At 54.8% G+C, this 24,082-nt stretch overlaps 1 protein-coding gene across 4 annotated transcripts; it reads right to left on the bottom strand.

The window, feature by feature from the left end:
• Nucleotides 1–270: 270 nt before the first annotated feature.
• On the bottom strand, nucleotides 271–22,843 carry Myo1c (myosin IC). Of its 4 annotated transcripts, none has more exons than XM_036197052.1 (32): nucleotides 22,693–22,843; nucleotides 15,968–16,123; nucleotides 15,761–15,876; nucleotides 15,118–15,316; nucleotides 14,954–15,034; nucleotides 13,334–13,513; nucleotides 13,150–13,248; nucleotides 12,831–12,944; nucleotides 12,669–12,740; nucleotides 12,204–12,323; nucleotides 12,002–12,084; nucleotides 11,711–11,816; nucleotides 11,524–11,604; nucleotides 11,186–11,277; nucleotides 8,369–8,463; nucleotides 8,247–8,293; nucleotides 8,067–8,147; nucleotides 5,435–5,540; nucleotides 5,217–5,334; nucleotides 4,608–4,721; nucleotides 4,455–4,531; nucleotides 4,088–4,156; nucleotides 3,905–3,989; nucleotides 3,639–3,798; nucleotides 2,935–3,018; nucleotides 2,286–2,379; nucleotides 2,137–2,192; nucleotides 1,883–2,018; nucleotides 1,729–1,799; nucleotides 1,547–1,644; nucleotides 1,353–1,452; nucleotides 271–829 (listed from the first exon to the last, which is right to left on the bottom strand). In XM_036197052.1, the coding sequence occupies exons 1-32, from the start codon at nucleotides 22,765–22,767 to the stop codon at nucleotides 803–805; spliced, it is 3,192 nt and encodes a 1,063-aa protein (XP_036052945.1). In that variant the 5' UTR covers nucleotides 22,768–22,843; the 3' UTR covers nucleotides 271–802. The 4 variants fall into 4 exon arrangements, with proteins under 4 accessions (XP_036052945.1, XP_036052947.1, XP_036052948.1 ...); XM_036197054.1 differs by lacking the exon at nucleotides 22,693–22,843 and adding an exon at nucleotides 21,823–21,955; XM_036197055.1 differs by lacking the exon at nucleotides 22,693–22,843 and adding an exon at nucleotides 21,819–21,902.
• Nucleotides 22,844–24,082: the final 1,239 nt, after the last annotated feature.

Below are 24,082 nucleotides of genomic sequence, written 5' to 3'. Positions count from 1 at the left end.
CGCCAGCTCGGTGATTCCAGGGGCCTGGATTAGATGATTTCTCTGAAGTCTTCCAAACTCTAAGACTTTTTACCCACTTCAGGATGCCCTCAGACTGAGGTGGAAATATTAAAACTTTTTTTTTTTTTTTTAATGCTGGGGATTGAACCCAGGGTCTCACACATGCTTAGCACCAGTTCTACCACTGGGCTAACCCCCAGCCCCTAAAAAGGGCATTCTTAAGGCAGGAAGATGGGGTAAGGTGGTCTCAGGCCCCAGGTGGAGGTCAGAGTGGGCCGCAAAAGGTGCAGGTGGGTGGGTGGACAGACAGACAGACAAGGTGTCAAGGGAGTAAGGAGAAGAGGCTTGGCCAGGGAAGAGGGTCCCACAGTCCAGCCCACCCAATCTTTTAGCTACATTCCTTGCCCTATTTGAGTCAGGAAAACACATCCAGTGTGTTTAGGGTAGGAAAATGGCTTTTTTAAAAAAATAGTTTCCTATAAAGCATCAAAAAAAAAAAAAATCTCAGAGAAAACTTCAGTTAAAATTCCCTTTTCTCAGACATTTGGCATCAGCAGAGGGCTGGCCTGGTCTGCTCAGGCCCCTGCTTTTCTATTGCTGTGGCCCGGCCTGGCCCACTCCTGGAGTAGCTCCCTGGCCCCCTGATCACCTCAAGAGAGGGTGAGCAGGAGGAAGGAGTTTGCAGGTGGGCTTTGGGGGTGTCCCTGGATCCCTGACTGGAAGCTCGAGTCTTTGGTAACTGGGAGAGGAGGAGGGAAGAAGCAAAGCATCGGGAGTCACGAGGGGTCCACTGGGGCCTTCATCACCGAGAATTCAGCCGAGGGGCCACCTAGTGGGGAGAAGCCTAGTGGTGAGTGGAGGAACTGCAGGTACTTAGAGGCTCGGGTGAGACAGACCTGTAGCAGGTTGTGGTGAGTTGGGTGGCCTTGGTACTGAACTTTTCTATTCCCACAGCAGTACCTACTGCTCTGGCCAGAGTGAACCTCCCCACATGCGCGTCCCTGCACCGTCCCCATAATCCCCATTGCCCTCCTTATTATAACTCTTTTTTTTTTTTTTTTCCAGACAGGGTTTCTCGGTGTAGTTTTGGAGCCTTTTCCTGGAACTCATTTGGTAGCCCAGGCTGGCCTTGAACTCACAGAGATCTACCTGGCTCTGCCTCCCGAGTGCTGGGATTAAAGGCATGCGCTACCACCACCTGGCTTTATTATAACTCTTTTATGGCCATCAGAGGGGCCCAAGCAAGCCCCTCTCTTGCCTTCATGAGCAGAAGGGGAAGGGGACATATACTCCAAGGAAGGCTTGGCCATCAATGGCTCTACCTTAGACCCAGGTCAGCAAGCCTCACTCACCACAGCCAGGTGGCCATTCTTGGCCTTGGTGATGAGAAGCTCCGAGCCAGATGTGAAGTCAATGATGCCATCCCTGCCCGGCCCCCCTGCAAATGTGATGCTGGAGGCAAGGAAGAATGTGAAGACCTGTTCAGAGATGGACCCCCTAGGCTGGGCCTTTCCCAGGGCCCATGAGCCACCCCAATGTGCTTCACCTGCCCTGGTTGATGTTGATATTGTTAACACGATCGGCACTGAGGGCCGTCTTGGTTAGTGTCTCAATCACATGATCACTCTGCAGCACCACGTCTCCCTGGTGAACGAGATGCAAAGAGTGAGTCAGGCCTTGTTTAGGGCTAGAGGACCCCCCTCCACCTCCCAACTCCTAATGGGGTACCTTTTGTTTATTGTCCTCACGCTGCACATGAAGCACAAACAGGCTGTCACTCAGGCTACTGACGGAGATTCCTGAGAGGGGAGGGCAGAGGTCAGGGAGCAATGGTCAGAGCAGGGCCCCTCCCCACCCCCCGCAGGCCTCAACTCCGGCTGACCCGTTAGGTTGGTATAGTCAATCCTCTGCTTGACTTTGGCATCTTCCACGATGAGCACAGCACTGGGTGTGAGCAGCAGCTGCCGAGCACGAGGTTTGTAGCCCTTACGGTCATATTTCACCACTGGCACGGCATACTAGAGACACACAACAGTGTGAGGGCCCGGGCGGGGGCGGGGGAGCTCCAGGGACAACTTCCTGGCCCACGGCAGAACACTGTGAGGGCCCGAGTTGTGAGGACGGGTGGGTTCTTACCTGGATGGGCTCAGAGCCCAAGGCCTGAAGCACTCTGGGGCTGATCTCTTCGGTGCCTGTAACCAGGGTGGGGAGAAGGAAGTTGGGTAAGGCCAGAGGGAGACAGGATGGTGCTGGATGGCTCAAGGGATGAAAAGTGGAGGGCTTACCAAGACGTGTGCTGATGAAGAGTCTGGGGACACTCTGGGGGTAATTGTCCTTCTTGCCCTTGAAAATCTCACTAGCCACAGCCTTTTGCTGCAGCTGATGAGACAAAAGGAACCAATGTCACCGGGCTGGGGACCATCTGGAGGGCGTACCCAACAGTTCCCTCATCTCTGGTGCCCGGCCACCAACATCCCATCAGCTCCCCCCTTCCTTACCCACTATCCCCACCAAACAAGGCACAGAGCTCCCCAGGAGTTCTGACAGGCCTGTCGAGTTCCAGGCCTGATTTTGAAAATGATTCCCATCAGGCCCTCAGGCCTGAGATTGGGGTCCAGCTTAGGATGGTATAGGTGGCTCACTGTGGCCATCTGAGCCGTGTGGGTCCTCGTCATCATCCAACACCATGTTGGTAAACACAAGGTATGCCAACCACTGACACTAATCAGTGAAGCTGGGCCAATCAAGGCTCTGGGCAAGCTGGCCCACAGAGTGAGTTCTTCTTGCTTCTCCAAACTTACTGCAGCCTACACTGCCTATAAGGAGTCCATTGAAGGCCTGGCCTTCCTTTGAGGCTACAGTGTTGACCTAGCAAAATGCCTGCTGTTCCCTGAGCCCCTACACCTAAATACTTGCTGCCCGAGCTCCTCATACCTGCTGCTTCCACTCAGGGCTGATACTCCGGCAGTATTTCCACACCATGTTCTTCATGCACAGCTCCCGGAGCAGCTCTGAGGCCTAGAGAAAGAGTAGGGTCAGACATCTTTCCAGCCTGCTTCCACTCCCACTGAAAACCCCCAACAGGCCCCTCAAGCCAGACAGCCCTTTGAAGTATCTTCTCCCTGGGGAACTCCTTCCCTCTTTCCTCCCTCCTTTTCTTCGCTCCTTCCTTTTTTTTTTTTTTTTCGAGACAGGGTTTCTCTGTATAGCTTTGCACCTTTCCTGGATCTCGCTCTGTAGACCAGGCTGGCCTCGAACTCACAGAGACCCACCTGCCTCTGCCTCCCGAGTGCTGGGATTACAGGCGTGCACCACCACCGCGTGGCTTTTTTCTTTCTTTCTTTCTTTCTTTCTTTTTTTTTTTTTTTTGAGACAGGGTTTCTCTGTAGCTTTGGAGCCTTTCCTGGAACTTACTTTGTAGATCAGGCTGGCCTCGAACTCAGATCAGCCTGTCTCTGTCTCCTGAGTGCTGGGATTAAAAGCGTGTGCCACCACCGCCTAACTGGAAACCCATTTTCATGGCCCGGCTCTACTTCCTCTCCCTGGCCACCTCTCTGGGGACATGATAAGGACACCCCTCTCCCCTCTGCTAAGTGCTGTGATGGGTGCCCCTAACTCAGTATGGAGAGCCCACAGACCTCTCTCAGGGCAGGTGGGGGCGTGGGCCAGGAGGTGTCCAGAACATTCCGGGGTAGTTGCCGCCTCAGGTTAAGCAAAAATGATGTGCGCACATGGTCTAGGTAGAAGGCATTCTCAGGGCAGCGGGGTGCATGGCGTAAGATGAAGCCACGGATGAGCCTTGGGGGGGGGGGCAGGCCAGACACAGCTGGGGTGAGGGATCTGACCACAGATTCCCATGTTCACCTTCATCTGTCGTGCCCCCTCACGGCATCCCAGCACTCACCGACGGATAGTTTGCGCTGCCCACTTCCTCTTGGCTGCCTTTCTCCGGCCCAGTGTGCCACGCCACCACGACTGGATACAGATGGCTGTGGATACCACATATGGCTGACCTCTGTCTTCTCACTATGCTGGCCCATCTATCCCCTAGACCCTGCCCCTCCAAAATGCCCCTGGGACCCCACACCTGAACGCTTCACTCGGAGGAATTTCTGCCGCCAATGAAAGCCCCTCCAGGCTGCCTGGATCTGGGTGGCTGTGGTTGGGGGAAAAAAAAGTTGTCAGAGCTCAAAATCCCTTGGTGAAGGCCTGGCATGGTCAGTGGCATGAATTAAGTTGAGTAAGGAAGGGTTTGTGAGAGGCAAGTCAATGAAAGACAGCAGATGGGTGTGGGGCTGGGTTTGGACTGGGGAGGCTGGTGGCCTTTGCTGGGGGTGGGAAAGGAGGAAGACAGTTGAATAAGGGTGGGCAGGTTTCCTGGCCAAAAAAGCCCAAAGACGGTGATTTCCATTCCCCAAGACCCCCACAGGACAGCAAGGGTGAGTCTCTCTCGCCTAGGCTCTGCCGGCGGACCTCCAGGGAATCCTCTGTAGCGAACAGCGTCTTGGGGAAGCGGATGAAGATCTTAGTTCTGGGAGGGAAAGGAGTGGTCAGCCTCTGGGTTCCACCTCCTTCACCCTCCAGGCCCCGGAACAGGCCCCACTCACCTGCCCATTTTGTACTCTTCTGGCTTATAGCCGAGGTGTCTGACCAGCACTGCCACCCCATCCTGGGGCCGTCCTGCCCACGTGGGCCACGTCTCTGGACACAGTGACTTGTACCTGGAGATGGGGAAGAGCAGGCATGTACTGGGGCAAGCCCATGCCAGTGCCCACTCTGGCAGTCCCTTCTGCTTTGCTGGGTGTCTATGGGTGCTTTTACTCACTGGTACATGGCACACATGCCTGAGGGTCCCCCTTTTAAAGGCGGGGGACTGAAGGCAGAGATGGGATTCATATCCTGGTTGGCTCAGGTCCTGCCCTCTGAATAACTACCAAACCACAACATCCTCTCTGAGCTCCTGGCACCAGTTTCTGGTGGCAGCCTGTCAATGTGCTCCTCCTGGGCCCCTCACCAGGGGCTTCGGGAGGGTGGGGTCGTGTGTGTGCACCTTGTATCTTCTTTCCAAGACTAACTAACCTTGGGCCCACAGCATAAAATGGTTCCTGGCCTGGATCCCATCGCAGCCGAGGGCCTCTGAACCCGCGCATCTGCACTAGAGCTATGAGTGCCCCTCTTCCCACGGCACCCCTTCGCGGTGGGCCAACCCCACCCACCTCTGCAGGAAAGCCTCGTATTTGCGACGATAGGCAAAGCCAGCTCTGCGCACGCGCAGATTCTCCATCAGTCCCAGGTACTTCACCTGGTGTCGGATAAGCACCTCATCAAATCGACCTGAGAGAGAGATAGCGAAGGTGGGTCCTGGGCTGTCACTGAAAGGCAGTGTCGCCATCCGAGAGGCACAGCTCACTGCTCCTGGGGCCAGAGAACCTACCAGGCTGTTTGGCGTCATTTGGCTTGATGCAGCGGATATAGGCAGGCTCCTTAGACTTCAGGATCTCCACGAGCTGCAGGAGGCTCATCTTGAACTGTGTGGCAACCTGGCGAGCCCAGGGGGCATAGGTTGGCTGGGGCTGGGTGGAGGCCACTCAGGCCTGCACACACTACCCCTCTTCCTCCCATCACCCCTGCCTCACAACAGAAAGGGCCAGACTTTTAGCCAGTTAGAGACCTCAGCTTAGAAACCCAGCTCTCTTTGCAACGACACACCCCACCTCCTCCCCACTCCCCTTTTCCTTCTTCCTAGTGCTGAAGAACAAAGTCAGGGCCTTATGCTTATTAGGACAGAATCCCGCCACCGAGGTACCCTTCCCCTCTTATTTTTGAGATAATTGATCAGTCTGAGGTAAAGTGCACTGGGGAAGATCTGGAAATGACCCCAAAGGGTGATTGTGTCGGTGGGAGACAGCAGGAGAGAAAGGCAGTCCAGGCAGACAGAGGACAACTAAGCAAAGGCTTGACACACAGGGAGCTTGCAAAGATTTAAGGAAAGCAGGGCAGTGTAGTGGAGAATTACACCGGAGAGACTAGACTTTATCTTTAGGGAAACAGAGAGCCAATGAGGAATCTGGAGCCAGGGATTGGCAGCGGGATATGTATGTCTGATTACGTATTTCTACAGCATTTGTGTGGAAGGTGGGTTGGGAGGGGCTGGTGGAGCTATAGGGAAGAGGTTGGTTGACTGGCTCATAGGGACTGACCTGGACCAGAGGTTCTAGGGGCAAAGGAGAGGGAGTGGAGCAGTATTCAGGCCACAGAAATCCACATCACCCAACGGGAAAAGTCCCTGGCCGGAGGGACTGGGTGGAGAGTGATCCCTGTCAAGTCAGGAAAGAAGAGCAAGGGGCTTGGCCACAAAAGGGTCCACTTGGGGCCATCATGGATACAGAAGCCAGAGGCATGCTACAGAGTTTGGGTACGGGAGGGTGTGCAGGTGTCCTGAGTAGGGAAATACTGGCATATTGCAGAATATTACACTTTAACTATGTAAAGATGTGTTACATTTGTTTATGTTGCAGAGTATTACTTTAACTATGTGAAACTGTGTTACATTGGTTTATGCTGCATTTGTTTAATGATGTAATGATGTGTTGCTTTGCCTGCCTGAATGGCCAATAGCTAGGCAGAGGAGGGATAGGCAGGGCTGGTGGGCAGAGAGAATGAGGAGGAGGAGGAGGAGTCTGGGCTGGATGAGAGAAAGGGGGAGATGCCTGGGGTCAGCTAGCCAGCCAGGCAGCTACCAGCCAGCCAGACACCGAGGAAGCAGTGAAAATAGGACACACAGAATGAAAGGAAGGTAAAAAGTCCCGAGGCAAAATGTGGATGAAGAGGATCAGGTTAAACCAAGTTGTAAGAGCTAGCAAGAAACGAGCCTAAGCTAAGGCCGGGCGTTCATAACTAATGATAAGTCCCTGTTGTGATGGGAGCTGGTGGGCAGCTCAAAGAAAGTCTGCTACACTGGCTGAAAGAGGCGGTGGCTCAGGCAGAAGATGGAAGGGCGGGGTCAGGACAGCAGAAGCAGGGTCCTGGATGGGCACCATAAGGTCTCCGTGAGCCAGCTGGAAGTACCCTGGTCCTCTTTCCCTTCTGACCTGGAGCTGTGAGGACCTCTTCTGGCTCAACGCCAATAGCTACACCTCTGGCCTCAGCTGGCTGAAGGTCCCCTGCCTCTGGCACCACTGGCCACATCTGCCTTTTCCAGCCCCTCCTCCACTACATTGTTCTTTTCAACTGTCTAGCTTTCCTTGGCCTGTGTGGATGTGGATGGTGGACACACAGGTATGCTGCCTACAGAGCCCCCCTACAGGTCCACTTGACAAGCACTTAACTCATTCTCTCTTTTTTTTTGAGCTTAGGATCGAACCCAGAGCCTTGCGCTTGCTAGGTAAACGCTCTACCACTGAGCTAAATCCCCAACCCCTTAACTCATTCTCTTGCCTCAAATGCTGCCTTTGCCTTGGAGCCTTCCCAGATGCCTACCTCCTCCCACATCTCCCCTACCCCCCAGCCCCCCAACTCCAAAGGCAGCTCGCTCCCTCTTTATGGTTCCCAAAGCACCCATGCACCTGGCTGTGAGAGCGTTTATTTGTTTGATTCCTGAGAGCTGAGAGATGTCTGCTGACTAGGTGGATACACACAAGTGCCCACACAGGCTGGGGTACCATGGGTACCCATACAGAGAGAAGCAGGTAGGCACACAACAGTCTATATATAAAGGTAGACACACGGGTATGCACTTAGAAAGACAAGAGCTAGGAGGTGGCTCAGTGGCCAGTCTGACATCCCCAGTTTGATCCTGGAGACATATGCCGTGGAAAGAGAGACCTGACTCACACCACGGCACATGTACATACACACATACACACACACAGACATACACACACACACACACACAAATAAATAAATGCAATAAAAAGTTGGAGGAAAAAAATAGGCAAAGACGGTCGTGAGAGCAGATACCCATGCATGTGCACATGGGTGTAAACACGCTCACGGTCACAGTGCCATGTGGGCTCTGGTCTGTGCTCAGGCACGCGCACACCACTCCAATGTCATAACTTCCGCACCGTCTCTGGCCGCTTCTTGTCACTGAGCTCATTCCTGTCAAAGCACTGACTCATGATGGGGTTCATCGAGCTGCACATGGTCTGTGAGGCAGAAGAGGGGTCACGGCTGAGCACAGAGCCGGAGATGGTCCCGGAGCTATGGGTACCCGACCCACCTCAGCCCACCAGTGTCTTCCTCACCTCCTTCAGGTTCCGGAAGAGAAGGTCATTGTTTTTATCCAGAAACCCTGCGAGGGGCAAACAGACCAAAGGTGAGGGAGTGCCCCCCTCCTAGCCCCAGGACCCAGCCCCAGGATCCTTACCAGTCACACTGTAGGTCACCTCCCCAGCATAATGAAGAAGACGGAACTCCCCTCGGCCTAGCGATTTCCTGGTCTTCTGGTCAGCGAGCTTGTGCCTGAGGGTGACAGGGAGAGGAAGCTACCATTTCTGACCTGGGGCATGTCCCTGCCTGTTGACAAAGCTTTAGGAGCCATCTGGGAAGGAGCCGGCAGGCCACGGGCCGTCCCACAGACTGCACACTACGTGGCAGACTGTGCCGGCTGGCCTGAGGCCTGTTGCAGAGCTCCCAGAAGCTCAGACGGGTAGACAAACTTGAGGAGGAACTTGGGCTTAGGCATGCCAGTCAGTCCAGGCATAGGGCTAAGTTCATTGCCTCTGGCCTCTGCCCAGCTGTTTAGAGGGTGGTAGAGCTGTCCTCTCCATTTTCAGAATGGAATCTGTCCCAAGAGATTATTTAAATTCTAAACATGCTTGAACCCTCTAGCCCATTTTTTATTTTGAAGAACTATTCTGAACAACTACCCAGAGATTCAGGTGAAGATTGAAAACCTAAAGAAGAATGTGGTGGCCTTGCTCTCACATCACAAACCTGGAGGGTAAGCTTCTGGGTAGCTCAGTGGTAGGATGCTTGCCTAGCATGTGTGAAGCCCTAGGTTCCATCAACAATGGGGGGGGGGTGAGGTGGGACAAAAACAAAAACCCAGTGGGGTGGTGGTGGCACATGCTTGTAAAGCAGAGGCAGGCAGATGTCTGTGAGTTCGAGGACAGCCTAGTCTATATAGCGAGTTCCAGGATGGCCAGGGCTACACAGAGAAACCCTGTCTCAAAAAATCCAAACAACCACTGGGCATGATGGTGTACACCTTTAATCCCAGCACTCAGGAGGCAGAGACAGGCAGATCTTTGTGAGTTTGAGGCCAGCCTGGTCTACAGAGTGAGTTCCAGGACAGCCTGGGCTGGCTGTTATATGCAGAAACCCTGTCTTGAAAAAACAAAAACAAATAAACCAAAATCAAACCCTGGAGAGGCTCACTGGGCCCCTCAGGTCATAGCCCTCGAAGGACATAATTTGAAGAAATTTTTCCACTTGATAAGGAAAAACCTTAGAACATAACATTATCCTGAGCCTCATACACAGTAAGTTCTTGACTTTGGAAAAAAAATGTATAGGAACAGGCAGGAAGGAAATGCCTGGGATTGTTAACAATGATGACCTCTGGGTAACAGGGTCACAAGAGGCTTTGCACACATTCCAACTCTCTCTAATGAGCAGCATTTTCGTAATTATGTGAATTTTACTGTTCGGTGTGATGGCACATGCCTGTAACGTAGCACTCCAGTGGCAGAGGAAGATAGGATCAGGAGTTCAAGGCCAGACTGGGCAATTTGAGACCCTGTCTCAAAAAATCAAAACCAAGCCCCAAGGCGGTGGTGGGGCACGACTTCCTGGAGTCAGAACCAGGCGGATCTCTGTAAATTCGAGGCCAGCCTGGTCTACAGAGTGAGATCCAAGCAGGGCTACACGGAGAAACTTTGGAAGAGAGAAACTGACCAATACCAGTGAGACACAGTGGTGAAAGCCTTTAAGCCCAGCGCTCCGAAGGCAGAAGCAGGTAGATCTCTAAGTTCCAGGTCACCTAGGGGCTACAATGATATTTTGCCTCAACACAAACAATAGCCCACCCCCACCCGACCCTTCAAATGTTTGCCTGCTTCCTTCCTTCCTCCTCCTCCTCCTCCTTCTTCTTCTTCTTCTTTTTTTTTTTTTTTTTAAGTTTTTCAAGACAGAGTTTCTCTGTGTAGCCTTGTCTGTTTTCATTCTGTAGACCAGGCTGGCCTTGAACTCACAGAGCTCTGTCTGCCTCTGCTGTCCCAGTGCTGAGATTAAAGACATGCACCACTATCACCGCTGGGCTCTTTCTTTTCTTTCCTTCTTTAAAATTATAGCCCAAATTGGCTTCAAACTTGCAGCAATCCCTCCCTCTACTTCCTGAGAGCATGAACCATCAAGCACAAGCAGAAATAATGTTTTTTATGTGGTTTTTTGTTTGTTTGTTTTTTGTTTTTTTGAAACAGGGGTTTCTCTGTGTAGCTTTTTGCCTTTCCTGGAATTCACTCTGTAGCCCAGGCTAGCCTCGAACACACAGAGATCTGCTTGCCTCTTCTCTGAAGTGCTGAATTAAAGGCATACATTTCATGCTTGGCTTCATGTACTGTTCAACAAACAATACTCATGACTGTTGAGTCCAAAAGCCCTGGGACATTCATCCCAAGCTCTACAATCTAAATAGATAACACAACCCTGACCAAATGGGTGAATCGTTCTGAGTTTTGGTAAGATACAACACAAGAAGTATCCTTACAGGGTTCTGTAAGCTAGGAGATGAGGGGTACCCAGTTTGTGTGCTGAGCTTCCCCACTTTAGAGAGAGTCCTTTTGTGTTTTGTTTTGTTTGTAGACAGGATCTCAGGTGGCCTGGAATTAGCCAAGATGGCTTGGATCCTGATGCCTCCTCCTCCCAAGTGTACGACATTCCTTATATAGAAAGCAATTTACAAATGAGGGAGCTTAAAAAAACAAACAACTTAGTGAGTTCATTCTCAAAAAAGGAGGAAGGTCCGACAGTGGCCTTTGTCACTGTCAACATTACTACTTTCTCTGGTGATTAACTTGTGGCTGGTGGTTTGGTTTGGTTTGGGTGCTGGGGACCCAAAAGGAGTCCTTGTGCACGCTGGGTAAGCCTTCTACCTCTGAGTTTCCTTCAGCCTCACGGCTGGTGTCGCCACTGTGGAGGGACCCCAGCTGACCGTTAGCCCCTGGCCCAGCAGCACACTCACGTCAGGAAGTGGGGGTGGTGCTTGACAGTGTCCTCCAGCTTCTCCAGGAAGGTCAGGTCGGTGGCCTCCCCAGGACGTAGACACTCCTCATCCTGCAGAGCACAGCTCGAGGTGAGGGATGGAGGTGATACAGAGACCATCATGCAAGAAGTCATAGGCACAGGAGAAAGGGGCAGAGCTTAGGGAGCCCTGACAGAGAGCCTGCAGACTGGGCCAGTACCTCACCTTACCCTGCCCAGCCCCACACTCTGACCCAACCAGCGGACGAACTTGGGAGAGAAAGGAGGGAGCTTTCCAGCCTGTCTCCCACCATGAGGCTAGAAGAGCAGAGGATGTACCAAGATGGAGATGATGCCCTTGAACTTCTCCTCTACCAGGTCACAGATGATCTTGTTGTTGAAATACTGGACAGGTTCCCACTGCACACAATGAGAAGGGCATCGATTACCGGGTCCCCCGCTCTCTCCGGGGAGCCCCAGTGCCTCGCTTCCCATGACGTGCAGGGTACCCCAGGCGTGCACGTACCGCAATGCCCTCTGCCTCGTATTCCTCCTGCTCAGACTTGAGAGTCAGCTCAATGAAGAGCTGCTGCAGCTTCTCATTGCAGTAGTTGATGCAGAACTGCTCAAAGCTGAGGGACAGTGGAATAACCCGCAGTAGTGCCGGGGACAGGGAATGGACGGGAGCAGGTACAAGCAGGAGGGCTAAGGGATGCCAAGCAGGGCCAAGGCTGGGAATGAGAGGCAGGGCACAGGAGAGGGCCAGAACACGGACATTAGCAGACAGACTGGCAAGGGTTAAAAGTGCAGGACTGACCTGTTATGCTGAAAGACTTCGAAGCCGTAAATGTCCAGGAGCCCAAGAACGGTGGTGCTTCGCCAGCTGGGGCTCTCAGCATCCTAGAGCCAGCCAGTCAGCAGACAGCATGGATCCTCATGCTCTGCCCCAGCTCCTGGCGACAGGCCTCCCCGTCCACCCTCCCCACCTTCCTTGGAAGCAGCATGGACTGAGGACTCACCTTCGAGGCCAGTGACCTGTTGATCTTTCTGACCAGCCAGGAGAACGTGCGGCTGTACACAGCCTTGGCGAGAGCATCCCTTGCGTATGCAGCCTGTTCAAGGTTCAGTGGGCTCAGGAGCTGCCGCAGAGGATAAAAAGGGTGATGAACGCCACAGACACCCTTCTGTCCTAACTCCCCTCAGACCCAGGCATCAGATAAAGAAGTCCTCACCGCCCTGCCTCCCTAACTCCATTAAACCAGAGAGTGGCAGTGCCCTTTAGGACACCATAGGTAAGCTGTTATAGGAGGTCTCATTCTTGGAGGTGGGAGCCCTGGCCAGCTCACTGTACCTCTCTAAGCCACCTGCATTAGGCCCCTCCGGCACTACTGAAGACCCTGAGTAGACAAGCAGAGCAGAACGAAGGGACGAAGCTCCCTAGGATGGCCCACCTCTCCTGTTTCTGCGTCCAGTCTGAGTCTTACCTCTTCCCCCTTGGCGATGATCTTCCTGTGAGTCAGGGATTCCCTCAACATTGTGCCTTCCACGCCAAGGAGCTGCCAAGGGTGTGTGTGGGGGGTACAGTGAGGGGCTGGTTTCTCTCACCTCAGCTGCCCCTGTCCTGGCCCTCTGCCCGCCACACTCACCCTAGTCAGATACTTGAGCTGGTTCTCGGTAGTGACCTGGGCATTGCTTTCCTCGTCCGCAGCAAAGTGGATGTTGCCCAAATGTAGGACGCTGGCCACGATGCTTAGCAAGTCCTGAGGCGGCAACAGGGGCGTGTGGTGGTTATAGGTCAGGGAGGTCAGGGCCGCCCATGAGGACAAGTAGGAGATGCTCAGCTCCAGCAGGGGATGGTTGGTAAAGCACTCGAGAGGGGAAGGGAACTCCAGGTAGAAATGCATTGCAAAAGAGCTGGGTGAGTTTGGGGCGGGAGGGGAGGGGGGTCCACAGAAGAGCCCTAACCTCCACTTCATCCTCGGTGAAGTCAATGACTGACAGAGCCTTCCTGACCACCTTCCAGTCACTCTTGTCATTGATGGAGGAGACTTTGGCACACTGGCCCTAGAGAAGGAGCATGGCTGGCAGTCAGCACGGGTGCTGTGCCCCCCCCCCTCCGTGGCACCAACCCTGCTAGCTAACTACTCACCTTCACCAGGTACAAGTAGCTCTGGGGGTTCCGTTCCAAGCCCAGACGACGAAGAGTCTCCTCCTCACCCCCCTCCAGTAGCTGGTAGAAGACATGGAAGTTCCGTTCCCCATGATTCTGGTGTACCACTCGTGACTTCTCCAGGAGGTAACTGAGGATGTGGCCTCCCACAGGGGCACCCTGTGGGTAGGGCGGGGAACAGGGACGGTCAGCTCGATCGGGAGAAAGGACCCATCTTCCTCTTCTCTCCTGCAGTAGACCCGGGCTCTAACTCTAGCTCTGCTACTAGGTAAGAGGGCTCAGGCACCCACTCTGGCCTCAGTTTCTTCTTTTAAGAAGTGGAGACATAGCTTAGTGGTTCAGTGACCCGCTCTCACCTCTGTCGGCATCCACACATGTGGTGCGCACACACCAATTTAAAGAGAGAAAGAGATTCAACTCCATCCACTTCCGAGTCATACTTGTATGCCTGCCAGGCACTGCAAATTTAACAAGCCTGACCGTGCATTCCAGCTTTTTCCTCTCCCACACTAACTCCAGCTCGTGCCCTCCCCTCTTGAGGCAACTCTGTAGTGCCAGTTCTTCAAGAGGGAGGGTTATGGTCCTCCCGGAAAACTTTTTTCCACCTACTTCCTATATCCAAACAAGCAGCCGATCTGCTGCTTTAACCTTGAAAACACCCGGAATCCAACCTCTGCTCTTCACCTCCATGACTACCACCCTGATCTGAGACGCTCATCTGTCACCTACATTATTACATCAGCCTCCTAACCGGTTTCCCGGCTTGGCTGGGTTCCTCTATCATCTACTCCCAACAAAGGCTAGAATGACCTTTTCAGTAGGAAAGTTGCATCATGACAGGCTACCATTCAAAACCCTCTCATAATTTCTTTTCACTTAGCTGAGAAAAAAAAAATCCTTGCAGGGCTCTCTCTGAGCATAGCTCTCCATGTAGCCTGTGTTCTTAATATGATTTAACGTCCTTGTTTTAATTCCCACACTAAGGCAGGGGAAAAAGAAATCTCTGCAAAGACCTAAGAGACCCTGGCTTTCTGCTCCTGTTTTCCTGGTACCTTGCTTCCTCCTGCAGCTTCTGGTGTAGTCTTTAAACACACTAAAAACTCCACCTCTGCAAAGCCTTGGACCTCACATCTACCTGGCCTCATTGGCCCAGGCATCCGCTACGCTTGCTCCCCACTCCCACCGAGCCATTACTGAATGCCACCCCCGAGTGAGGACTTCCCTATCTGCTTTAGAACTGCAGACCCAGGTGTGGCGGTGCACCCTTGTAATCCCAGCTACTCAGGAAGATGAGGCAGGACAATCGGGAGTTTAAGAGCAGTCTGGATTACAAATTGAGACTATCTCATTAAAAAAAAAAAAAGAAAAAAAATTGCAGTAGCACCCACCTTGACCTAATTTTATTTTCTGCTAAGGCCTAAATGCTTCTGTTTATCACCTATCAGTCCAGGGAGACAAAATCTGTTTGATTTCACTGCTCTGCTCTAACAGTAGCCCCCAAAGAGTGCCTGGCACACACACAGTAAGTCCTCAACAAATACTGAACCTCCTGAATGGCACACCCGACCCCTTCTAATGCTCCAGCACACCCACAGGTACCTTGAAGTCAAACTGCACGTCCATGTACTTCCCAAACCGGCTGGAGTTATCATTTCGGAGAGTCTTGGCGTTTCCAAAGGCCTGGGAGTGGATGGAAATGTGAGGGAAGCTGACATTTTCTTCCTGTCCTACCCTCTCCTCAGATGCTGCTGCCATCCCCTCACCTCCAGCACAGGGTTGCTCTGCAGCAGCCGGTCCCTCACGGCACCACCCCGCTCAGGGGCTGGGCAGGTCTCCGCATAGAACTGTAGTAGTCTCTTGGTGGCCTCTGTCTTGCCCGCCCCGCTCTCTCCAGAAATCATCACTGCCTGGTCTCGCCGCTCAGTGCGAAGCGCCCGGTACACGGTGTCAGCCACTGCAAACCTGGTGCAGAGGTTTGCTGAAGAGTTCGCGGGGTGGGGGAGGGCCACCTATATCTGATTGGACCACTCTTATAAAATGTGGGGGCGGAGGGGTAGACCAGCTGAGGATGGGGGCCGGGTTCACTAGCACACGGAAGTCTGAAAGGATCACTCCAGGTGGGGTGCTAGCCAGGTGCAACATGTTAAAATAGTTAAAGGAAGAAGTCAACAAGTGGGAACTGAGGCTGGGAGCTGAGGGTCCTGCAGGACAGAACCCAGAGACTCATCTACGAGAACTGAGGTGACTCTGGGGTAGGCAATCATGGGATTCCTCACAGTTGTGAAGGGTGAGTCAGTCACCCAAGGCAGGGGTGAAGAATCATTCCTGAGTAGGGGTTGGGTGGGGTCATCTTGCATGACGGACGATAGGGGAGGTCACTCCTGGAAAGGTGAGGGAGTCACTTACAGATGAGGTGGCACTTCATAGAAACTGACTCCACGGTAACGTTCCATATGCTGCCTGCTGTAGATCTGTAGGTCTCGGTAGGGGTTAACAGAGACCAGGACAGGGCCGATGTAGGTCTGGGGGACAGAGAATGGTCAGCAGCGTGTCCTGAAGGCGCCTCCTTCACCCCAGGTCTGCTGCCCCAGCACCACCACCCATTGTTCTCACATAAATGAGGTTCTCCCGGAATCGCCGCCGCAGGTTCTCAATGAAGGCAGCCTCACTGGTGAAGTTCTCCAGCAGAACGAAGTCCTGCACCCCAACCCGGTCCCGGGCGGTCAAGGCGCTCTCCATGGTCACCCGCACCCCGTCACTGCCCAGGGCCTGTGGAGAACCAGCCAGAAAACAAAGTCAGAGTCTGCAGGTTAAAGCAAGGCCACGTCTCCTACCCCGCCTGCAGGATGTGGAAGGCAGGGGCACTTGGCTGCAGAACACGTTTGGGACATACGATTGGGTCACACAGCACATATGGGCCATGCACAAAGCCCACAGGAGCACCAAGGGACCCAGCAGACACAGACCGAGTGCATGGAATTCAGAGAGGCGTAGTTTTGTGTGGAGAAAGGTGGGTCATGAGAATGAGCTCCTGAGAATGGCGTAAAGAATGCTGTGTTGACCTTGGACAAATCTCCTTCCTCAGGACTGCTTCCTCCTCAGGGAAGAGGAGAGAGTTAGTTCAGGTGACCTCAAATCTCTCAGCTATGTGTTACAGGTGCTTTGGAGGACAAATAGTTGAGGGTGAATTCTGCAGCCTGGGACAGGCCATTTCTCTTGCTCCCACCGACTGCAAATCCCCAGGGGTAGAGCTGCTTAGAGACCAAGCAAGAGCTCACCTCCCAGGAGAGGAGAGGGTTTCCCCATGGGCCACCACCCCAGCTGGACTTAACACCCACCCCAGAAGGGGGGTAGCCTGCCCTCCCTCAGCTGGAGCCACTCCCTCCACTCCAGCTGCTAGGCTCCCCACACAGTTCTTCCCCGGTTGAGAAGTCTCAGGAGGTGGGGGGTTCTACCAGGGGAAAACCCAGCTGCCACCCAAGGGTGGGGCAGGTACACACTTAGCTAGAACCTCATGCCATGTCCGGGGATGAGGTTTCCCTTTACAGAGGGTCTGCAGGTTCCAGAAAGTGCTAAGGGTCAAGGAAGAGGAAGGTACTGGGAGCAGCTGTAAGTCCCAGAGAGGTCACTAAGTCTCCCCCGACCCTAGTTGACCAGGAGCTCTCTGTTCCTCGGTCGCCCCTAAGAGCCTGGGGCCTGCTCCCCTCACACCTGCCCACCACTCACCCACCCAGCCCGAAGCTGCTCCCCCAAACACGGCCGCAGCCACCGCCCCCTTGTCCTCGGGTGAGGAGTCTCAGCCATCACCAGGGGCGACCCGCATGGCCCTGGGTCCGAGCATTCTGCAGCCTTCTCAGCCTCGGCCTCCTGCCCTAGCAACTTTCACCGACCTTTTCCATCGAAATTCCTGGGCCGCGCCTGATTCCTGGCTAGCCCAGGAGGCGCTGCGGGCCACCGAGCGACACCCAGGACCCCTCTGCCGCCCTGGCCCCTGCTCACCGACGCCCGGTAGCGCATCCTGCCCGACCTGGCGCTCCGCTCCGCTGCCCGTGCTGTCGGTCCGGGCTCGGTCGCGGCGTCAGCGAGGGAGGGGCCGGCCCGCCCCTTCGCACCGCCCCTCGCAGGCCCCGCAGCTTCAGGGGCTCGGAGCCTCGACCCCGGGGTCCCTCTGCAGCCGGCGGAGCCCGGGCTGGGTGGGAGGGGGCCGCGGGACCTAAGAGGGGGCGCGCGAGGGGCGGGGCCTCCTGCGTGCCGCGGGCTCCGCCTGAGTCAGGTTTTCCAGGAGGAACGTCGTTAGTTCCAGGGTGGGGCCCGGAACCCGCGCGGCCGCCGCGTCTACACGGCCCCGGAACTCACTTCCGGGCTCGTGTCTACAACACGGGGCCGGACACCCCGCGCGAGACCAGGGCTGAAGCCCGTGGGTCACCGAGGAAGCAGGATTTCCCTCCCCACCCCCAACCTCGAGTCCCGGGAAAGTTAAAAATAGAACGAAATGTCCAAATACGGCCGGCGCGCCTGGACAGGCGGAGCCTCTGTGCGGGACACTGTCCACCCCCTTACCCACTCCGGGAGGACCAGCTCCATTCTTTAAACCCCTAGGAAAAAAATGGTTTGAGACACAGTCCCACTACGTAGCCCAAGCTGGCCTGGAACTCAAGAGCCTCCTGCCTCAGCCTCCCGGGTGCTGAGATTACAAACCTGTGCCAGGGTGCTCCGGGAGGAAAATCTCTGGAAAGGTCTCCCGCTCAGCAAAGAATACAAGCCCTTTTTTTGCGCAGCATGGCCCCTATAGAAGCCTGAGTTTCCTGGGTGGGCAGCCACTTTCTGACTTCCTTGCATTTGCAGCCAATACCTTTATGCTCCATCCTCAACATCCTTCTACGGACTCAGTGCCCCAGGGCTCTTCTCAGCTCTCTTCCTTTCTGGTCCCTCTAGATCATTCTCTCTACCCAGGCCATCAACTGTCTTCCCAGTCCAGCTTCCAGCTGGCTCTCTGAAGGCACTAAGCGCCCTTTTAGGTCCGAGGTGTGTGTGTGTGTGTGTGTGTGTGTGTGTGTGTGTGTGTGTGTGTGGACTCTGGCTCAGTTGCCACCACTTGTGGCATATTGATGTCTAAGGGGGAAAAAAAAAAAGATCAAGTCCCTTAACTTCTTAGGAGACAGACGTTTCATCTTTAAAATGAGGCCAATACCTGCCAGAAGAATTGTTGGGTTGCCTGAAATGAAGCACCACCGCCCAAGCCTTCAACACCACTACCCTCTTCCTCTTTCTCCCAGCCACGCTCATTCTATTCACATGTTGGCGGTGAGTCCACTCTTCTCGTCTAGTGAGGAAAGCCCCCCTCTTCCCCCGCGCGTGCGCCTCTATCTGTCACTTGCAAAGGGTTCTCAAGTGCCTTATCTGTTTCTCGCCCGATGTTAAGAACCTGAAGCATATACGGAGGATACAGACTTGTTCTAGGGAGGAAAGGCAGAGTAAGGACCCCAAAGCGCCAAAGCGCCCCACCCCTTCGACCGGGACTCCCTGGGGAGAAGGTGCGCCTGCGACAGGTGTTGGCTGCAGCCTCGAGGGGAAAGATGGTTCATTACTTCACGAACAACAGCTTCGGCTGAGCCACAACCCGGGGGTGGGGGAGGCGGGAGGCGCCAGCTGGGAAATGGGGCCCTTTGGAGCGGGCCAGGGGAATGGGTGCCACAGTTGGAAGATGGGTGGAAAACAGGGCAGGGGGAGCGCCCTCTGCGACGCCCCGGCTTTAAAAGCATCAGTCCACCCCAGAGCATTAGAAGACTTAGGGCGGGAGAATTTGGAGTACCCAGCAAGAGCTGGGCTCCTTCCCCTCCCCCCTGGCCGGTGGAGTCTGGATGGGAGGGGCGGGGTGGAAGAGGAGGGGCTTGGAGGCCGCAGTGCCCGCCCCGCCCCGCCCCGCCCGCCCCGCCCCGCCGCGTCAAGCGGCTGGAATGAGGGGAATCCGCGTGCGGAGGGGTCCGGCGGGCATCACCCGTCCCGAGCGGCGCAGCCGCATTCCTGGGATGCCCGCTGGCGCCCCCGCAGCCACCGCCCCGCATCGGAAAGAGGGCGCGTCGCCGCCGCCCTGTGGGCCTGAGGCCAGCCACAGTCCGGGCAACCTCTCCTGGCCTGCTCTACCTCTCTGGACAGAAGCGTGAGTCCAGAGAGGGGAAGTGAAGTGGCGAACCGAGGGTGTGAGGGACACCGCCATGCCAGGCGCTTCCTGCGTTCTGAGCTTATGTCACTCCCGTCGGTGCCCGGCGCCACACCAGGAGTTGTGTTATTATTATATTTTAGAAGGCGGAACTGAGACTAGGTAGGTAAGGTGCCTTGTTCAAGATTTCTACACTTCTAAGACGGACGGAACTGGAACCCAGGATCCCTAATACTACTGCTGGGCTGCCTCGATCCCTCCCAACAGTTAACAGGACTGCGCTGACAGTTTTCCTCAGAGACTTATGACAGGGACCTGTGTCCTATGATTACTGATGTATATGCTTTAGGGGTGGCAGCTGGGGAACAGGTGACGGCCACTGGGCCTCACAGCATGGCCCTGCGCTTAAGGTTGGCTGCAGGCTGGAGTACACCGGATACCAGTGAGTGACCCAAGACTTATTTTGGAAAAGCACCTCTGGTCTCCTCCCACCTGGGCAGATGTGTACTGGAACTTCAGGGAATGGGATTGACATTCTGGGCCATTCAGTGGCCCTTACCTAGTGTTTCCAAGCCTGATCTCTGGTGGAGTAAAGAGCTGTGAGCAGCCCCAAATGCTCCCCCAACCCCCAGAGCTGGAGGAACTGCTTTGAACAACCCTAAATTGACTTCCACTGCGGCAAACATGGCCTCTTGGAGCAGGGAAAACAAAATCCCAGCCTGCCTGGTAGCTCAGTGCTGGGCTGCTGGGACACCTAGGCTGACTTGGGACACAACGGTCTCTTGCCTCAGCCTCCCTAGTACTGAGACTACAAAAGTACACTCCCAGATCCTGGCTTACTTTAGATCCATTTTGGGTCTGGGCACGGGCTGCCCCATCAGGGAATGTTAGAGGCTTCCGGGAACTGTGAGGGGAATGAGGACAGGCAAGGATGGGGAGGGTTTTACTCACAGGGCCCAACACTCTAGCTCCAGAACAGTGGATCTTTGGTCCACCAGAGACCTTTATCTGTGCATCAGAAGTTAACAGAGCACCTTGCCCCTGACAGTTTTTACATTCACTGTCCTAGAGAGTGAGGGCTGCATCTCCAGCCGGTAATCATGACCTGACATTCAAGGCCCATCCTCCTACCTCCATCCCTTACACCAGTCACCACCTCCTAAAACCTCATTCCTGCCTCTCCATCCTGCTCCTCTTCTGGACCAACACAACAGCAGCCTTCTAACTGTTCTTCCTGTCTTCCTCGTACCAATCAAAGCTCCAGTACTGGCCTGTGGCATTTACAAATGCAAATCTGACGGTTAACATCTCAGGTTAATGGAAGGGAGCACGGCACCCCACGTGCAATGTCTGCCCTTCACACTCACTGCTTCTGGCCAAGTCCTTGCGAACGTGCTCAGTTTATTCCACTGCTCCTGTATGGATCTGGGACTACACAGATAGTCCCGTCCAGTCCCTTCTTTCTCCACACTTTCCCCACTACCACACACAGTCAAGGGGTGCTGGCTGTACCACTGCTGCCAACCACCAGCCACACGGAACTGCATGCGTCCGTGGCTTTGCACCTGCAGCTTCCTTGGTCCAGCTCACTCGACCTCCCCACCTCACTTAGTCATCCCCGAAGAATCAGCTCAGACATCACCTTCTCCATAGCTCCTTCCTAATTTCCCCCAACACACACAACCTCCTCATCGTCTGTCTCCTCGTCAGATTCTGCCGGGAAACTGCTCCGGTCTTAAGCAAGCACTCAGCCAGGCAGTCGCCGGAGATTCAATAACCCCAGTGGTGGGCGCCTGCATGAATGAATGAATCTGAGGCCAGGGGTGTGAGCAAGAGGCTGGCGCGTGCCGGGATTGAATAAAACAGTGGGCCAGCCATTCATTCTCCCATTCATCCCTGAGCCCTGCACCCGCCTCATTTCTACAAACGGCTCGCAGGGATCACTAGCATGCCTGGGCTCCGGGGGCGAAGGACGGGAAGGGGCGGGGCTCGGCCAGTTTCTCCGGAACCCAGAGCAGGGCCAGGGAGGGCTGCGGGAGTGGCCCAAAGGGAGCACCGGGAGCCTGGATTCTGCGCCCGCGCTTTACTCGCGTGCGTCCCCAAGAGTCTGATCCCCAGTGCCGCTGGGTCCTGGGACCCTGCACCAGTTGGGCTGAGCGGATCTTGTCTCAGCAATACCCGGCCTGAGACAGCACGTCCACAGCTCTGGCCGCTGAAGGCGCCCAGCCGCCTGCCCCTTCCTCCGGCCAGCTGGCCGACGGAGGCCACCGGAGACCCTGTGGCCGCGTCCCTTCCCGCGCGTACCCACCGGCTCGGCTCTTCGGGTGTTCGGGCGGGGGCTGGGCTGAACGGTGTTGCCGCCTCGGGAGTCCGCGGCCCCGGCACGCTCTCTCCGCCCAGGGCCCGCTAGGGGCCGGGCCGTCGCCTATCGTCATCCCCCGCAAGGCCCAGACTCAGGCGCGCGCGCGCGCGCGCCCTTGGGCCCCGCCCCGTGTTGGTAGCCCTCCCCAGGGCCGGAGCCCGCACCCGCCAAGGCTTGGTGCTGCACTTCTCTACCAACCCACAGGACGAGACGCGTCTTAGTTACACTCGCGCGCCCGCACACACATTCCTCCGGTAGAAGACCAGACTCACGCTGCAGTGCTCGGTGGGCGAGAACACCAGATGCGGTTCTCCGTCCCTAAACTAACTAGACCCCCATTCCACTGCCTTGCGTGCTAGGCCAGTCCTTGCCCATTTCTGATTTTCTCTCTGCCTTCACCAACCTTCTCGTTCCATGCCGCTTGAGTTGGGCAATGCCAGTTCTGCGTGCCCGGCAGGGAAAGGGAAGACACCAATTGTACTGTGCATGCGTCTGCAACTTTTATATGTGCTCGTCTTTTGGCGTTAGAGCACTGTCATCTTACTATCTATGTTGAGTTTCCAGCAAGGCCATTTAGGTTCAGGGAGCTGGTGGAGGAATTCAAATCCAAACCTCCGCTTTGAAAAAGTTCCTTCTAGTAGCCCGCAATTCCTTATCCCTTCTTTCCACTTACTCCTTCTAATACTTTCTGTCCCCATCAAAGATCAGAACAGGTCCTCACTGCTCATCCCTTTCCAGATAGATGTACTGGAGGCCGCCCGGTCCAGGAGAGACCCTACCACCATTCCCCCAACCCACAGTATCATCCCAGCTTACAAGTTTGCATGGCCTGTGGGGATGGACCACGCGGATGATCTCCCCTGTTGGTATCAGTTCTACTTGAAGTGCCATTCCGCTGTGTGGAGCCAGCCTGCAGAACGCAGAAACTGTCCAGCGTCCCACTGGCTCACACTGGGATGGCCAGTTGGTTCTGCTTCAACTCCAGCCCCAGGGGATGTGGCTGGTCCAGCTTCTCAGGACACAGCTGGAGCAGTCCAGGTCTGATTGGGAGGTCTCTTGGCCAGAGGGTTGGGGCAGGAAGAGGAGGGGCTGAAGGATGGAGGAAATGCCTGTTGTCTCAGGTAACCAGAGGAGCTGATGCATCCACCCATGAGGGACCCTGGGTTCCAGGTCAAAGGTTAGGAAACAACCCCCACCCCCCACTCCTTTCCCAGCAAGTCCTTGGCAGGGCCTATCAAGCTGCCCTCTCAGATCAGCTAGAGTGCGGAATAACCATTCCTCTAACCAGAGGCACAGCTTTCCACCAGCCAAGAGGATCCTTTATGTGGCATTGCTCCTCTTCAGGTCCCTTCAGCTTGGCTGTCTCTGAAGGTAGTGAGCCGTATCCTACGTTTTCTTTTCTTTTTTCTTTTTGTAAGAGTTTGAATGTTGTCTAGGCTAGTCTTGAACTCCTGAACTCAAGATCCTCCTGCTTCATCTAGGATAGGCATGTGCTGTTTACTTGACTATACCTTTTTTGTTTGTTGAGACAGGGTTTCTCTGTGTTGCCCTGGCTGACCTGGAACTCACTCTGTAGACCAGGCTGGCCTGGAACTCAAGAGATCCACCTACCTCTGCCTCCCAAGTGCTGGGATTAAGTGTGTGAGCCACCACTGACTACACGGTGTTTTAGAGGCCAGGGCTGGTCCTGCTAGGCAGAAGGTGGTGGGAGAAACAGTAAGAGGCTCTGCCCATCTCACCACTGGAGCTTCAAGGTAAGTTCCTGGGTCCCTTGGGTGTGTATCCCCTGTTTATTTTCAACTGTACCCCCCCCACACACACACACACAGAGTGTTCCTGTTTTTCTGTCTTCATTGTTGCTAAATCACAGCTGACATTTTCCTGGCCTGGGATTGAGCTCTGGGTCTCCAGCCATTCCTTATAGGAAATGAGAATGAGGAAGTCAGGGAGAAACAGACTTTTCCAGGAGAGGCTGGCATGGGAGGGGCAGAGGCCCCCTGGGACTGTGCTGACACTGATGATCGGGCACCTTCCTTTTCTCCCTCAGCTTCCCCCGCCCAGGAAAGGCCTATAAAGCTTCCTTCCTCTGGGAAGCACATCTATCCAGGGCAGGCTCATCCTAGTGGCCACACAATGGCTCTTATCAGTCTCGGAGCCAGGCAGAGACCCAGCACACACCAAGTCTCACATATTTCCTGTTTCCACC

This window comes from Onychomys torridus, chromosome 8 (genome assembly GCF_903995425.1).
Source record: "Onychomys torridus chromosome 8, mOncTor1.1, whole genome shotgun sequence".
In the NCBI taxonomy this organism is placed as follows: domain Eukaryota; kingdom Metazoa; phylum Chordata; class Mammalia; order Rodentia; family Cricetidae; genus Onychomys; species Onychomys torridus.
The sequence above is the reverse complement of the archived record's forward strand: the minus strand, read 5'-3'. Positions and strand labels throughout refer to the sequence as shown.